The sequence below is a fragment of the Anguilla anguilla genome, chromosome 1 (genome assembly GCF_013347855.1).
Source record: "Anguilla anguilla isolate fAngAng1 chromosome 1, fAngAng1.pri, whole genome shotgun sequence".
In the NCBI taxonomy this organism is placed as follows: Eukaryota; Metazoa; Chordata; class Actinopteri; order Anguilliformes; family Anguillidae; genus Anguilla; species Anguilla anguilla.
In genome coordinates, this window is record NC_049201.1 from 39,285,844 (window position 1) to 39,304,031 (window position 18,188).

General features: G+C 37.9%; 2 protein-coding genes across 2 annotated transcripts in view; one reads left to right on the forward strand and one right to left on the reverse strand.

Annotated features, from left to right (window-relative positions):
- ttc6 (tetratricopeptide repeat domain 6) overlaps positions 1-5,440 on the reverse strand; it is a 71,601-nt gene extending 66,161 nt beyond the window's left edge. Inside the window, exon 1 of the mRNA XM_035417952.1 lies at positions 5,263-5,440. The gene's annotated coding sequence lies outside the window, so the exon portion shown is untranslated. The remainder of the gene's footprint in view (positions 1-5,262) is intronic.
- A 3,692-nt stretch (positions 5,441-9,132) lies between these two features.
- foxa1 (forkhead box A1) lies at positions 9,133-12,427 on the forward strand. The gene is made up of 2 exons (XM_035430675.1): positions 9,133-9,356; positions 10,500-12,427. The coding sequence occupies exons 1-2, from the start codon at positions 9,285-9,287 to the stop codon at positions 11,739-11,741; spliced, it is 1,314 nt and encodes a 437-aa protein (XP_035286566.1). The 5' UTR covers positions 9,133-9,284; the 3' UTR covers positions 11,742-12,427.
- The last annotated feature ends 5,761 nt before the right edge of the window (positions 12,428-18,188 follow it).

An 18,188-nucleotide genomic window follows, 5' to 3' on the forward strand; every position in this document is an offset into this window, starting at 1 on the left:
GCACTGGTTAAACTGAACACCACCACCACTCTTGTGGACATAACGTGCAATAACACAGCCCCGGAAGTCGATCAAATTCTGACAAGTAATTCAACATTTAAAATTTTTTAATATATTCAAACCTATGTGTTTTTTAGAAGGAATATTCAAATGTCATTTTTGGCCAATGTTGACAGCTGTACTACAAGCAGGGCCAAAGGAAAACTTCTTTAATTGATCATTAACTAAAGTAACGTTAGCTTGGGATGAACCTGAAGTAGTTTCATCATAATATATAACGTTAGTATATCCAATATCTGAAGCTATTTACTTGCTTGAACACTGCTTGTCATTGTTGTTGTTGTTATTATTATTATTATTATTATTATTATTATTATTATTATTAACTAACTTAGCTTTACATGATAGGATTTAAGTTAACTTAGACTACCTTTTGTTTGTTAGTCACAGCAGCGGACTGCATGACATTGACAAGCTTTGATTCCTGTGGCAAGAAACGCACAGAGCAAGTCCTTATGGCAAACTATTTTAGTCATATTTAACCGTTTTTGTGTAGCTAGCTACCAATTATCCTAACTAGCTGCCCATTTTCCTAGCTAGCTAGCCATCTGACTTGGCTAGCTACCGCATTTGTCTAGCTAGTTGCTGTTTGTTCTGGCAAGCTGGCCATACGACTTAGCTAGCTGTGCCAAAAAACCAGCTAGCTAGCTGCCCTCAGAACACAGCTAGTTTCTGTTTTGAGCAGGTAGATGCCACAAAAATGCAGCTAGGTGAACTAAGTTAGTCATAGGTGCAGCTAGTTCAACTAGATAAATTTACTTTGCATACTAGTTGAGCTAGCTAAGTTCTAAGAACAATTTTCCCACTCAGCTACCTAAATTAGTTGACACTTATCCTTTTAGCCAGCTAACTAAACTAGCTGGTCCTCACTACCAACTAGCTGAATTTGTCCAGAACAAACACTGCGTTCAAACACAAGGATGTTCATTAGTGTACATAGTACCAAAAGACCTAGGGCCAAAGGGTGATGATTTACTTTGTGCTTGTTTCATCAGACCTGTGGCCATTTGTTTTGTACACTTGGGTGAAAAAAGGAGCAGAGCTAAGAACAAGTCACCATCTGGTGGTGAGTTGGATCAGATGGTATTGGAAGCTGCCAGACAGATTAGGTAGGCCCAAATGTGTAGCAAGAGTTTGCTGGGAATACCTGGTGAAAGAAGGATTTCAATTCCCACCTCTGAGAGAGTTTATCCCATAACCCAGAGGAGGTCTGAATGGACTCTGTTCAAAACCTCTATTGTGGAAGCGACTGCTAGGGACTGTGGTCACACATTAGTCGGTGCATGTCCTGGTGGTAATCCAAGGACCCATTAGCGAACCCCAGCGGTGAGGGAGGCTGTCAAACTGAAGAAGGGCCTGACCAGCAAGGAAAACTCCTGATTCAGCAGGCAGGTGCCCGCAAGCAAAAAAGGCAGCAGCTGCTGCAGTTGCAGAAGCAAAAGCTGGGGCATGGGAAGAGCTTAAAGCGACCTACCTAAGAGAAGGACTTTTGGTTGGCTCTAAAGTGACTCTGGAAAACTATTCAGTATCTCAAGAGGGGAAAGCAGGACACAGTCCAAGCTGTTCTTAGCAAGGACGGTGAAACTCTGATCTCAACTGGGGATATAATTGAAAGTTGGATGGAACACTTTGAGGAACTCCTAAATCTGACAGACACAACGTCTGTTCAGGAAGCAGACCGGTAATGATCAGAGGGATGAGAGCCCATCTTGGTGGCAGAAGTCACTGGGGTGGTTGGAGAGCTCCTCAGTAGCAGAGCACCAGGGGTAGATGTCCATCCAAAAATGTTGCTGGAGGGTCCTGGCTGACACACATTCTCAATGTCATGTGAGGATGTAATTTATCAAATCTTTTTCCCAGAATTTTATTACAGTCGCACATACACGGTATCCAAAAAATAAGAGATGTGGAAGCTGTAAATTCAAACTGTTTTTATTGTGGTTACTGTTGTTTATTGCTATAGATAACCTCAAAATATAATTAACTGTAATCCCATCAAGGATCCCATCTACTGGCATAAAATGGCATTTTTCATAAACTAAGTCATGTAACATGTCCAGAAAAATAAAAAAAATGCTTGGATTAATTTATTTCACATTATTTTTATTTATATAAATAACAATGCATGTTTTAAAAGTGACTTTGAACAGCAAACAGTCTCCGAAAGAAAGTAGCCACTTATATTACTTTACACCGAATTTGACTAAACTTCCAGCAGTCTAAAATAGACATCTGTGGTCATGCCTACAGCACCTAGCTTTAAGAATGTTTGCATATTATCGGTAGCTAGTTCAACTAGCTGAACTGTGAGGGCCAACTAAATCACCTAGTTGGTTGTAAGGAGCAATTCGTTTAATTAGCTGAAAGGACCAGCTCGCTGGCAATGAGGACCAACTAATTTCGCTAGCTATGAGGTACCATTGTTCTTAGGACTTAGCTAGCTTACCTAGTGAGCAAAATAAAACATAGTTAGTTGAATTATCTGCAGTTATGACCTAGCCAGTTCTACTAGCTGCATTTTTGTGGAACCAAGCCGTCCAAAGTGGTAACTAGCTGTGTTCCAAGGAGGTCTTATGGCAGCTAGCTAGGCACATGTGGTAGGGCTAAGTCAAATGACCAAGTACCAAGGAAAATGGGCAGCTGGTTAGGATAATTTGGTAGCTAGCTATGAAACATAATTAAATGACAAAGCAGCTTGCCATAAGCACTGTTAATGTCATGAAGTATGTCCCAAAATTAACTGTACTATGCCCTCAAGTCCCTGAATTGTTTTACTAAATACATGCCACCAAAAGTATACAAGTGCTTAGAGTTCAGGGTAGAGGGTCCTCAATGGAGCAGGGCTGAAAACTGACAACACAGTGTCGACTCTCAATAGGTGTCCCCTGGGTTTGGTCCTTGGTCCCCAGTTCTCCCAGGTTCTCTTCAATTCTAAGTCTCTGGGTTCTGTCATCTCCTCCCATAGCCTCTCATTACTACACTGATGATGCACAACTCTTCCTCCATCCTCCAATTCACTGGTCTTGGCACGCATCTCAACTTTCCCACAAGACATCTGAACCAGGATGACAGACCATCACTTAAAGCTCAAGTTGGATAATAATGAGATGCTGTACTTCCCATCCATGTCCTCCTTCTTGCTTGACCTTTCCTTCACCCTTGATGGCACCAGAGTATCACCCTCTTTATCTGCCAGGCATGTTGGAGTGGTCCTGGACAACAAACTCTCTCTCTCTAAGAACATCATGGAAGTTTGTCGGGCAAGTAGATTCTTCCTGTACAACTCCTGGAGAAACCGCCCCTTCCTCGCCACCTACTCAACTCAACTCTCAATCCAGACACTGATTATCTCCTGCCTGGAATACTACAACTCCCTTCTTGCTGGTCTTCCTTGGCTCTGCCATCAGACTTCCCCAGCTCATACGGAATGCTGCTGTTTGTCTGACCAACAATGTCCCCAGACTCAGCCATTTTCATTTCCCTCCACTGGCTACTTATATTGGCTTACATCAAATTCGAAACTTTGATGGAATCCTATCAGGTAGCGAAAGTGATAGCTTTAAGATTGCAATGTACAGTTAGCCTGTGCATGTTCAAACTGAGTGTCGCTGAGAAGGACGTATTTGTGCTTTTATTTTTGTTACAATTTCCTAACATCCATTTCTGTATGATATGACAATTTTTTATATTCTGACAGAAACAATAAAGTAGCTTTCTTCTGACGTTGGGTTTTTGTTGCTGATTTCAAAAATTTGTCTGGTTCAGGAAAATTGAGGCAAAAATTATAAGCCCGGCATTAGCTGCGGGGCTTTCATTCAGTCTTGAAATACTGAGCAATGCCTTTGGCGGCTATGAGGTGATTCCCTTCTGATAAGTATTTTAAGATTCATTAAGGCAGCATATGAACACAATTTACTGTATCATTCATCACCATCAGACAGCAGAGTCAAACAATGGTTTCAACCTCCTAATTCAAGCAAAGCGTATTAATTCAGCATATTCAGTGTTGCAGTTTATGCTGGTTTTTGTGGTTTCTTTTCAATCAACAGCCAATTTAGGCTTTGGAAATGTGTGTGGACTCTTTCTCCAAACAATGACTTATGCACTTAAGTGCTGAAATACATTTTTGTTAAAACCAGCAGATATGAGTTTGAGATCGTGGAGGGCCACAGCATCATAACATCTCCTGAAGATGTTACGATGCAGGAACCAGGTTTCCCTAAACTGAGAACTGTCATGAAACAAATACCAGCTGAAACTGAATCACATATCAGTAAATTGTACTTCTAAAGTATGTAAACTACCAAAAATGATAAAAGTTACCTAGTTATGTTTATTCATGAGTCCTTTTTTATCTTAATAATTATTACTGAACTAGTGCTAATATTTGCATGATGAGATGATGAGAATCGCAATAGAAACATGAGATGAGAATCACAATAGAAATATATTTCAGTTAATATTTTATATTATTTTGTATTTTAGTTTTGTGTTATTATTATTACGGCTTCCACTACTTCTAGTAGTAGTGGAATCAGTAATCATAATAATAATGAAACATGACATGCTGCAATTTGAATTTTGCACTATGCCATTCACTTCTCTCACGTACTAAGTACTGACAATGCCATCTAGCAAAAAGTATAGCCTACCATGTAAAGTGGTGCTTTCATTAGATCACATCATATCTGAATTTACGTTTATTCCGTTGTCATTTCAATCAATCTCCAATGAGTATAAATACAAAACTATTTAAAATATTAACTGAAATATATTTCTATTGTGATCAATTCAACAGAGACCTTCATTGGTTTACACTGTAATTTATTGGATCAAAAGTTAAGTGAAATGTGTCATGACTGTCAATTGCTTTCGACAAATTCCACCCATGATCTTTTAGCCTGGTGCAAACTTTCAAATGATATAAAGTCATATAGGCTATTCTATATGTCACCGTTGTTATTATTTAGCCCACGAGGAGTGGCAGACTACTTGTTATGAGCGTCGATTTCTGAATGGAACGTTGCAACAGTAGCCTGCCCAACCCTTGCGCAAAATACTTGGCTGAGTATTACTATTTCAATCACCCCAGTAACCAGCTCTGTTCTAAATCTATGGCTAAGGAATACAAGCTACCTTGCTGAGACCAGTCTGATAGGTAATGAGCTAGGCTACTATAACAAGCCAGGTTTTCCGCCTTACCTTCGACTAGGAAAAAGGACGAAAAATGAATTCCTCAACCATTATATTTCTGCGGGTTTATCGTCGCCTGCGTTGTGCAAGCTGACATTCGTACACGGTCATTTTTTCCAGGTCTTTTTCTTGGATCTGAAGTTCGTAACTTGTTTGCCGTCTTGAAGACTCTGAAATCCTCGGCTAATGCAGGGTGCACAGAAGTAACCCTTAGCAACCAGACAACTGTGCAAACCACGTGGAGGGGTTAGAATTCCTGGACTGTCTGAATCAGAGACACTTGGAGTAGGTCATAAAAACACAAAGACGAGGTTACTTTCATAATATTCCAAGGGACAAACTTGGCCTTTGTTGGTTTAAAAGAAGGACGAACTACAGACAAACTGTCACATATTTACGTGCGTACTGATGGAATGATGTGTCTTAATGATTGTAAAAATCTGATACGTTACATGTGGAAAAATATTTATGGCACGTTCTGACATCCGTGCTTGTGAAATGGGCTGCAACATGCCTACAAGAAGTGTAAAATGACCAAATGTTCCTTAGGAAATCATATCTTAATTAATAATACATCCTGCTAGCCTACATAAATAATGCGCTGGATCGAAGATGTCCATGTTTGGCTCACTGACTAGAAGCAAACTGTTCTGACATGTAACCTACGAGCGTAAACGTTACATAAACAAATTGAAGAGGCCATCGAACGCATGGAATTCTAAGCTGCTTTTACACTGTCCGAGGTACTGAAAGATTCACACATTAGAAACTGTACCCTACCATAACTTCTGGCCAATGAATCTCCATAAGTAAACACACATCTCTACTCATGTGTATAAGTTATACAAAACCTGTCTCTGGAATTTAAAAAATGAAGTAAACCCTGAACTGCTTGTGTCTATCAACGCAATGAGTCTAAATGAGTAGATCAGTGGATAACGACTGGATTGATCTTTTTTATTTTTAAAAAATAATAATTATATATATATATATATATATATATATATATCTGTGTGTGTGTGTGTGTGTGTGTGTGTGTGTGTGTGGGCTATGTATGTATGTGCATTTAGGAAATGTATTGAGAGAAAAAAAAATATTTCTCACTTCTGTGTTTTTGCTTTGTTCTTACTGACATAGCTACAGTAGCACTGGCTCTTTCCAATGTGTGTGTGTGTGTGTGCGTGTGTGTTCAAAGATACTCATGAAGCCATTTTTATTCATTACTTAAACATCATTTCCTGGTAGCCTATGTATATGTAGCTTTGTAGCTATATTTTTAGTGTATGAGAATTAATCTATGCTACTTTCCTCAAATGACAAGGACATGTAGATAAGTAAAAAGGAGTCCTCCAATTTCACACCTTTGCAAAAAAAAAAAAAAAAAACCGCAAAACACATTCAGCCTACACATTTCATTTTCATTTCAAAACCCGAGAGCTGAGAACTGTGCAACATACTCATTTCACCTCAATCAAATAAGCTAGTTTAGGTTTACAACCAAAAGTTATTTTAAATGTGACATATTCATTTTTTTTTTAAATAATAAATAGGATGTTTCAACTGTCGGTTTTCAAATAAGAGTACATTTGAACTATTTCAAAATAAAACATAAAACGTTACGTTAAATGAGTTCCGATTTATAAATGCTCTATTGTGTATTTTAGTTTCATCTTGCGATTCGCAGTGGTTACAATTAAATTGAATAATAAATCAAATGAAATAGCCTATAGACAAATTTCTACACGTACGCAACTGCAACTGCAAATTTAGCCTATACCTTATTTTAATTATAAAATATAGGAAATTTATGAATTCTTAAGCTGCCTTTGGATTTTTACGCATGTTTATTCGTATCTGTCCAAATTACTGATTCATTCAGTAAAATATTCATTATTAGATCAACTATAGGATATATGGTCCCCGTTGTACTCGTCGATGTACTCTGTTAGAGTTGAATTAACACTGGGCATTTTACAGTGGATTTAAATGATAACTATTCTATCGATATCAGTCCCGCTCAAAAAATTTAAAAAGTCCACAGGTACATTTCCAATGTGATGGATTCAAGATGGTTTTTTGAAAAACTGATAAACAACATCCACCTCTGGAGCTGTCTTTTATGTGCTTTTAAGTTTGTAGTGTAGGCTGTTTTCCCTGCTTGGTGACAGGTGTTAATCTGCTCAGTTGCCTACAAATCGATTCCTCTGGCTAATGCGGTTACAAATCACTCTGGGATAATCCTATGTTGGGTGATAATTACCCGTGTTATTCGCACATAAATTGATTCACAGTAGAAGGAGACACTGTGGCCCGTGTTAAACAGACTGCGTAAGGTTGCACATGGAAGTGGATAGGTCGTTTACACCCAACCGATTATGTCAAGCACTTAAATGTCCCCATCAGGACAATGGGCAGAGTTTACCGTCTCAGTGTATATATATATACACATATACACACACACACACACACTTTATAGTAAAAACGCAACTGGAGGGTCTTAATTCTGAATTTTGAATTTGCAAGATAAAGTTTGCTTTACTGACAGAAATTCTGGAGGACCAAGGAACTCTGGAGGACGCAGAAAATAAATTGTACTGTTGAACTACAGTATTTCAGTTCTGGGTATCAATTAAAACGGGTTTGTGAACTCACAGAAGAGTAATCGTCGAATGCACACACCAAAAGGTCAACAGTATTTCTATAAATATGTATTCAAAAATGATGCTCCTCGACCGACGTTAAATATCATTTCAATTTGAAAATGGAATTCTATTTCGGTAAAGCTTGGTGCATTCCGAATGTTTGAGCTAGCTGCATGATTGTGTGAACAGGAGTAGGCAAGGGCAGTTGCTGTGGGAGGCGCTGTTGTGAGTCATTTTGAAATTGCACAGCTTTTTACCGTCAAAAAGCTTAAACGGAGCGGAATTACTCGGTGCCTCATATTGCTTGGTTGTGTGCAATAGGCTACAGAAGTAGCTATATCCAAAATACCAGCCGTAGTTATGTTTTGTTTTTTAATTAAATTAAATACAAATCCCAAAATTTAATATACTCCTTAGTATAATTATAGCCAATGGAAAGAGGTATGGATACTATTACATAGGCTAATGTTAGCCATCGGAGTGTCTATTACTGATTCATATGTTTTGGCCAACATACGAACATTGCATATTATGAATTAAAATAGCCTACGTAAAGCACAACTCCTTAAATTACTATTTCGCTCAACATTGCATAGTGTATAACCTGTCTCGGTGTCTCGCACGAAAAAAATGAATAGGAAATAGGAAAATGTATCATAATATTAAATGTCCCAATTAATTTTATCAATAATTATAATAAGTAAGTAATAATTTAGAGAGACATTTTCTTTTTTTGCCATAAAATTTTCGCATTCACACTGTGCAAAATAAGTCACTATAGACAAAAATGTAGGCTATTGCGCCGAGTATCAGTCTCGAACAACTACCGTCTCGAGTAAACTGAAGTTCTTGCACTGTGCTTGAAAATGGGTGGTGTTGAGTAATCTCGTGATGCATTGTATTTAAATAGGGATCTGTTGAAACATCTTTTATTACTCGTGCTATACAGATCATTTAAACTAATTAGCTGCAAGGATTGGCTGTACGCCTGCCTACCGACTTCTCTCTATTTTTACGTAGCCTGTATCATAGAAGTTGTACAATTTAGCCTACTAGTCTTTTTTTGGCAGATGTTTAAGTCAATCGTTCCCATTACCAGTGGCAACACCGCTGCAGGTGGAAGACCGAATGAAATGTAGGTGTTGCGCCTGCGAATAAAACGACGTGGGACCTGAGCAAATGAAAATAGGAGAAGTGGGCCGTACCGTTTACGTAACAGCCTAGGGAGACAGCTAAACTCTAACTCACTCTACACTCAACACTTCCACACTCTTCTCTGCACTTCTTGCCACGGTGGTGCCAGAGACAGTGAACTGCCTCTGAGGATTCCTTTCTCCTGAAACTTTTGAGCGAAGATTGAATGCTGACGACCTGAGGCTTTCCACCATAATGCTAGGTACAGTGAAGATGGAAGGACATGAAACTCCAGACTGGAGCAGTTATTACAGTGACGCGCAAGAGGTTGGTATTTTTCCATAAATTATAAAGAACGTTGAGAGTTTGACGAAAGAATGTATTTTTTCACTGTGATGTAAAATAATGAATTTACTCTACAATAACGCATCTGTATGTTGTAAATGCACCTATTGCCGTGACACAGCACTAAATCGCATAGCCTGCTTAACCACCGCGTGGTATCATTTAGAAACTAGTGTAATTTGAAAAAGGTTTCGGTTTAAATCTTAAAAAGGACAATGATGCCGAACCCGCCTGGTGGCAGCAGTGGACTCCGATGCTGCCCATCATGGATCTTAACGATGTAATTTGTGGCTCAGCGAGGGAACTCTTTGACCTCACAGAATTATCCAAATTACAAAGTAAATTTTACTAAAAGTAAAATGTACATACATTGTCCTGGGTTCCAAGGGGAGCGAGGCAGCTTCAGGACGCTTAAGTAACTCAGTCTTGCTTTTAACTTGCGGATATTTATCATTGATGGAAAACGTATTTTTGTTTTGTTCTTATCTGAAATACTCAAGTTTTGTTTTTACCATTGAATTTGGCCTGTGATATTTTGCGTTGATAATCGGCTATATACTGTATTAATGAGAAACACCTCGTGAATAGTTAGGGTCAAGTCATTCTACCTATTTTGTATTCGTGTTCTGTAGAATTGTTAGTGTGTAGTGTTTATTTTAAAGTCAAGTTTAATAGTTTTCCTTCAGACGCAAAATAGGGCTAAATTGTCAACTGGCATGAACAATTAGTCACAATATGGGCTTTTACTTAATCTTATGAGGGGTTGTAGAAGTACTTTAAGGACATACGCGTGATCGTGATGTTCCTATTTATGTTTATGTTCTAACCCATGTATGGGGCATAGATGAGTCGCAGAGATAAGGGTTTTCTTTGTCAATTGTTAACTGCTATCATCCCTTGTTGTCTTCAAATTTGCAATGAATGATACCAGAAAATGCAATCTGTTCGAACATACACTACGATTACAATTTAATGAATAAACCGAGGTCAAAAACATTGGGGCATTAACTAAATACTGAAAATTAAAATGTGTGCATTAAAGGTCAATACAAATTATTATTATTATTATTATTATTATTATTATTATTATTATTATTATTATTATTATTGTTTGATTTATTTCAGGTATACTCATCCGTGCCCAACAGCGGCATGAATGCAGGACTTGGTTCCATGAACAGTATGAACTATATGGGTATGTCAACCAGCGGAAATATGACCTCCAGTTCCTTCAACATGTCCTATGCGAACCCGGGACTGGGCGCCGGACTTAGCCCTGGAACAATGGCAGGGATGCCTCCAGGCGCAGCCACCGCAATGAACGGAATGACAGGCGGAGTGTCAGCGATGGGCGCTGCCCTCAGCCCCACCAACATGAACGCCATGTCCGCTCAGCAGGCAACCATGAACACGCTGACCCCTTACACAAGTATGAGCCCGGCCATGAGCCCTATGGCATACGCACAGCCCAACCTGAATCGGGCACGGGACACCAAAACGTTCAGAAGAAGCTACCCGCATGCCAAGCCGCCCTATTCATACATATCTCTGATAACCATGGCTATCCAGCAATCGCCCAGCAAGATGCTAACGTTAAGTGAAATATACCAATGGATAATGGACTTGTTTCCTTATTATCGTCAAAATCAGCAAAGATGGCAGAACTCCATACGACACTCTTTGTCTTTCAATGATTGTTTTGTCAAAGTTTCCCGGTCACCAGACAAACCGGGGAAAGGTTCATACTGGGCCCTGCACCCGGACTCTGGAAATATGTTTGAGAACGGTTGTTACCTCCGCAGACAGAAACGCTTTAAGTGCGAGAAAAAGTTGTCTGGGAGCAAAGGATCAGATGGAAGGAAAGACCAATCCGGCGGGTCAGGGTCGCCTCCAAACGACAGTGGCAACACTAAGCTCAGCCATATGGACACCAACTCCATTTCCAGTTCCAACCAATCGTCTAGTCCGCACAGCATGGACCACACGAGCAGTAGCACCTCCGAACTGAAGGGCAGCGGGCCACCGGTACACCCTGCGGCCACTTCAGCCACTGCCTTGTCCTCCATCCCCTTGCCCCCCCACTCGATGTCCCACGAGTCTCAGTTGCACCTCAAGGGAGATCCCCATTATTCCTTTAACCACCCATTTTCCATCAATAATCTAATGTCATCTTCAGAGCAACAGCACAAATTGGACTTGAAAGCCTACGAGCAAGCGTTGCAATATTCTTCATACGGGTCAGGCATTTCTTCCAGCCTGCCTCTGGGCAGCGCCTCCATGGCCGGAAGAGCCAGCATGGACCCATCAGCAATAGAAGCGTCTTACTATCAAGGTGTGTATTCGAGACCTGTTCTTAACACGTCTTAGTCTCGTCCCAAGTTACTCTACTGTATTGAAGAGAAACCGACAGAAAATATTATTTTATTTTTGCATGCACTCGGTGCATAAAGGACTGTTACTTTAATGTATAACAACGTTTATGTAAAAAACAAAATATACTGTAAAGTGTGTCCTTTGAATGATTGTATATCCCAGTTGGAAATCATTGCAGGTGTTTTGCCAGTGTATTTAAAACAATTTCCAGCTTGTAAAATAATCGTGTATTCCCCAATCTACCCGCCGTGTTACAATGTGCATGAATGAAGGTCAATAAGATTTTGTGAAAAATGGAGTGATGCAGGTTATAAAAGAGAAAAAGGAGAGAAAAAAATCAGTAAACCATCTGTCTGTTTCAGATGCTCTACACATGGATGTTGTCATTTTATTCGTTGCTTTGGATCATTTGCTTTTTTTAACAAATACATTTAAAAACCAGATTTTGTATTTAAAAACGTTCATCAACCGTGGAAATGCATAATTATAAATAAAATATGTATTTCTTCATGAAGCAAAAGCGCAGTCTTTTTGTTGTATTTTGAAGTCAAAGACTCACGACTAAAGGCGTACATGTCTGCGTTCATTCATGTATCTGCTTGTTCCCCCTTTGTTTTTGTGCAACTCGATGTCCTTAATTTATTGCTTGTTCATTCTAAAATAAAAAATTGAAAACTTTATCTTGATTTACTTATTGCTTGTAATTACATGTAACTTTATTATGTCTTAAGCCTAAACGCAAAAAAGGGTATCCAAAATTTGAAAGTGCTTGTCCTGCTGTATAAATAAGAGACGCACTACAACTGGGTGGCAATTTAATTAAAAACAATTTTGGCCAAATATGACAACGACGTTCTCCGTTGATCGTCCCGTGATGGTTGCAGGCTATGTGTAAATCGATTCTTAAGTAAATATTGTTTTTGTTTCTTTCATATTAATGTATTAAATTATTTAAATATATTACACCAATCAATGATTTCTTCATTGTTACACATTTTGGTCGACATTTGAATTTACAGAAACTATCTAGGCCTACAACCTACTATCCATGCAATCTGTCTATAACTAAAAAGCATTGAATCGCCTGTTATTTTATTTCGTTATTATTTTTCAAAACATAAGCTAATTTGTTTAATTTACTACATATTTAAATTTTGTCAAGGGAACAGTATTTCACCGGCCTATAACAAAAAAGGTGGCCTTGCATGCGTGCTTCACGAAGTAAATGCGTGTGTGCATATCCCATTGAAATGGATTTATCAACAATATCATAGAAAGGCCAAATCATCTTTTTGTCAGTTGTAACCTACACGAAGGGCCCGTGAACCTGAACAGATTTGACTTTGATCATGGTATTTTGTGGACACACATTTTGGCTGAGTAACCGTGAAATTCGTTTAATTATCATGTAATTGCCCCCCGTTGCGCAAATAAAATGGAGAGTTGAATCGTTAGACGGAGCCGAGAAATCTCAAGCAGAAAAATCCTTGAAATTTACCTAATCTCGAGGTATTATATATTTAAACGTGCGCATGTGTTGGTAATTTATTGTGATATATTAATAATTTCCCAGTTGTAAAATTATTGTTTTATAGTATAATCAGCCGTGTTATCGTCTTAATCGAGAGGTCTTTCGTAGGAAAAATAATTTTTAAAAAAAAACTGTTACCGAGCTGACAGCAATCGGAAAAAATATTGTGTCTTATCGCCTGCTATTAGCCTAATTCAAGCATAACAAAAATAATAATTCGGAATTACACATAATTATATAAATGTCCCATATTTTTTTTAAAAACGTAAACGTCATTGATCTGCGCAGCGCATGATTACAGACCTTGTTATTATAAGCTTTCATGAAAACTACTCGTTGTTTCCTTTTGCCAGATTTCATTGACTTAATAATCATTATACGAAATACAACTAAATGTTCAGCATGCGCATGTGAAACAAGTTGTTCTTTTTTTTTTTTTTTTTTAAATTAATTCTTTAAATGGCACTATAATATGAAAATACTCCAAATTTATGTTAATTGATTCAGGGACTGTAGCCTTTGCGATAAGACGATTGTTTTACCCTTTTAAATGAAATAAGATTCGGTTGCATTGACGGTAATTTCAGCAAGTTTTATAATGGTGGACTCTCGTGTCTATCGTCATCAAGTCGCCAAACGCATCTCTTCCAGAAAACTATTCAGACTTATCTTTATTTGAATCTCAGAGATCACTAATTATAGTTAAGAATGGTTACACGAATTCAATAAATTCCATCTCACTAAAAACATTTATTATTATTATTATTATTATTATTATTATTATTATTATTATTATTATTATGACAGGCAGAAAATAATGTTTCGTTTTTCACAGAATGATAATCTTCAGTTACTATACCAACTAATCCATTATAAAATAATCAGCATGCGTCGGCGCCACCCACGGATAAGGATATTTTGAGGGGTCCAGAATGTTATTTTCTTTACACCTTCCAATTTAAAACGAGTTGTGAATTTCATGTAATTCATTTAAAAACGTCCCGTACCAAAAAGGCCATCGCTTTTTAAATTTTTAATGGAATCAATTTTATTAAATTTAGTTCAGGCTGTCAGGGTATTTAGGCTGTGGTTAATGCTTGATCTAAATGTATGTTGCTTTGAGTCAATCTCATTTTTTAAAATATGCTTGCGAGTTAATAAAACAAATAAGTAAAATAGCTTTAATTCCTTTTTTACGTTCCAACAGCTCAGCAACAATGGACAAATCCAATACATTCAGTGTTTCCTTTGATCCCGCTTCGCAGTTAATTTATATTTTCCATAAGTTCCCACAGGAACGCACATTTCCTAATGAATGTTTTCGGGGTAGACTCACCACGATCAAAGAGGGGTTTTGTGGTCCATTTCTCAGTATCAACAGAAATCGGTTAGTCGTCAATACAAAAATGCTGTTTTGGCAACTGCTGAAATTATTAGGTTAAAGCAGTCAGATGCCCAGAAACGTCAACACGAGTGGGTCACCAAGAACGCATTTCCTGAAGCGTGGCAACCATATCAAATTTTTAATAGAAAATATCTACTTAACAATGCCAAAGTACCACAGGCCTTGTAATAAAATGACCAGTAATTCTCTTATCACGTAACATACTTATTAATTTCTATTTTGTCGAAGTAAAATGTCAGGACGTAGGCAATTTGAGAACAAACAATGGAAAGTGATCGGTTGGACGGATCAACCAAGCACCAGACATAGGCTATTCATTTTCAACTCCCAGCAAACCCTCCTACTTAGTCTGAACTCCAAGTAATCACTGATTTTGGGACAAAATGTCAAGCAACAGCTGCATAATAATAACACCAGCCTTAAATGGTTAAGTTCTTGGGCGTTTCGTTTTCTAAATGATAACCATTCTGGCATGCTAATGAAACAGAAATGTTTGTGTTAAAAATCTCCACTAAAGAGAAAAGTTGTTTGCACGAGAAATCTCCGAACTTTGGACAGATCTTGTTCACAGTTAGCCCCGCTGCCTAAATAAACGTTGCTGCGCGCCTATGAAGAGTCACTACATTCAAAGTGAAACTGTAAGGGCAAAATGAAAGCAGCCTATCACTTCTTTTCGCGAAACTCAACATACATAGCCTATCACCTGCTTAAATTTTTCTTTTGATTAAGCTTAAACCTTCATAAGAATCTCTAGTTATTGAAATGTTTATTAATAGCCGCAATATCATAAACATTTGCAGGAAAAATCAGGAAAAGTTTACAATCTAAGTTAAATGCGAGTATGCGCGTGCGTATCTACATACAGTCTACATACAGGCATATATGTATATATATATATATATATATATATATATTTTTTTTTTTTTTTTTTCCCATGTTGGCACCCAATGAGCAACGGACTACTTTCTTTGGAGAAAAAGAAAAAGTTTCTAATGTGCAAATATGACAATGCAATCAGGTATAAACTTTTACTTAGCATTGTATCTGTCTTTTAATTTTATAAATACCTAAGCTCAATCTTAAGATTTTAAAATCTCAGTCAAAACATAAAAACATAACACACCACACGGTTCTACACAAGCTGTTGCATTCAGATTATTATTATTATTATTATTATCATTTATTATTATTATTATTATTATTATTATTATTATTATTATTATTATTATTATTTTTATTAATAATAATAATAATAATAATAATAATAATAATCATAATAGCAGGATAAATACAACTTATGCACTTGATCATGATGTTGATCATTATTCGTTTCCTTCATCCAGACTTTCAATTGGACGTCTTGCTCCCTGCATATTGAATCTGCTCATTGAAGTCGAGCGGCCTTTATTAATGCGTGACATATGTTATCAGCGGGCAGCGTCCATGGCTGAGGCTTCAGCAGCGCCTTGTTTTCCAACTTATGTGGCATTTCTCGTCCCTCATCAAAAGCCGCGGCGCTTTCTTCTGCCTTATGGACAAAAATTTCGACAACAATGCGCAACCCCTTTTACTTCAAAAGCGGCCATCAGCGAGGCTACCCGTAGACTTTTCTTCTCTGCCTTTTCATTCTTAGTTTAGAAAGCCACTACAGGGCCAAGGCGCTTCTAATACCTTTTGATGGGGATTGAATTAATTATCTCCAATAACACAATTGTGCTTGGCCAACGAAAAGAGCAAAGCAATACCCCTTCAGAATCACAGGCGAAAGAAAAGAGCTTTCAAAGTGTGAGGGAGAAGAGGGAGAGATCTCTATCCGAAATCAGCTTTACAAGCAGCTGGTTTTCCATTAAAAATTATACGGAAGAAGTTTATTAGGGCTTTGTGCCATCCTAATATGCATCCACTAAGTCAGGTTGGTGGTCCTCAGGCAAGTCTGCTCTCATTTCATGTTTTGTGTCTTCATTATTCCATTTGTAATAGAGAGAACGCGTGAAGAAATCACATTTTTGTATTTGAAAACGTGTTTTTGAAGACAATTAAATCCAGTCAGTTTGCAAAACCTCAGATTGATGTTCAGCCTTCATTTCAATATTTGCGAGTGAGTGAATGAGCAAGCGAGTGCGCATGTGTACGTGTTGTTGTTGTTGCTGTTGTTGGAAATGCTAGAAAAACCTAAAAATACTTAAGAAATCATAACACATAAAACCGTTAGGGCATCTGTAAGCTAATTGCTCTGATATTGTGATATCAAGCTAAATAATTCCACTACTGCATAAGTCAAATACATGGTTAATAAACATGTTTTCCTACGGTTTTAGCTAAACAGACGACATTAACTTTAATTAAAATATGTTCACCAATGCCCAGTGACCCAAGTAACCTAAAAATATACCATTAAAATCAATCAATACTAAGCTAAATCTCCCCTTGAAACACATTTCATTCGTTGAAATTCTTTGCTTAAACTGGTGACTGAATAGGCTATATGCCTATATTTATTCGTCAGTAATGACATACCAACACAAATGTAAGTTGTGATTAATTAACAGATCTGATTTTTTTCAGTTGTCAATGTGCTTTTAAGTGCGCATCGCTTGCAATAAAGCCACGTTGATATCGGAGTAAAATGTGCGTAGTGAATAAATGGATGGATTGACGGAGTGCATTAAAGAAGAAAAGACTTGAAAGATTTGGTGTCGTTATAGCAACAGGATCAGTCACGCTTTTCTCTGAAGGCCATTCAACGTTGGGGTGCCGGAACACGTTTTTAATTAAAGTGTATAAAAAGTTGTTTTGTAGTCCTGTCATCGTGCGATCGGTTTTCAAAACGGTTAATCGGGATTCCCTTCCTTTTGATGCCCGCGTGAGCATGGGGTGCAATACTCCACACTGCAAGACGGAGCAAAAGATCTGGTGAAAAAGTGCCACACAAAGAGCTCTAGGCACATTAGAAAATACATCTTAACGTTGAATTTGATATTTAGAATATTTTTATTATAATAATACGGACAGGCATTAATTTAAAAATAAAAAGCCCAAAATGTACACACACCCACACACACACACACACACACACACACACACACACACACACATATATATATATATATATATATATATATATTAGGCCTATAGGCTGCACCCCTTATAGCCTAATGCAGGAAAACCTATGGATTAATAATGAGTACACTACTGTGAATTTGGGCAACGTAAAACAAAACATTGGACTTTCACAAAGTATTGAGACAATGTGGTTATGTAGGACAAGTAGGATTATCAAACAGAGAAACATACAGAGGGAGGACTCTTGTGGGCTCAGAAAAAAGAAGGACACCCAGGTTGTGGGATCTCCACGGTTACGAATGGAGGTGGAATCGACAAGCTTGTAATAGTGTCCAGCTCTATTGAAGGGGAGGGGAAACTCAGCGGCGGGTCCCGCCTAGTACACCCCCCCCCCCCCCCTTTTTCCTTCAAACGCCAACTTGAGCAGAGCAGTGCACCCACC

What these genes read in the sequence shown, in the direction of transcription:
- foxa1 (XM_035430675.1), top strand. Translation starts at nt 9,285, where the DNA reads ATGCTAGGTACAGTGAAGATGGAAGGACATGAAACTCCAGACTGGAGC. An exon ending in ATTACAGTGACGCGCAAGAG is followed by an intron (nt 9,357 to 10,499) that starts GTTGGTATTTTT and finishes GATTTATTTCAG; the next exon opens with GTATACTCATCCGTGCCCAA.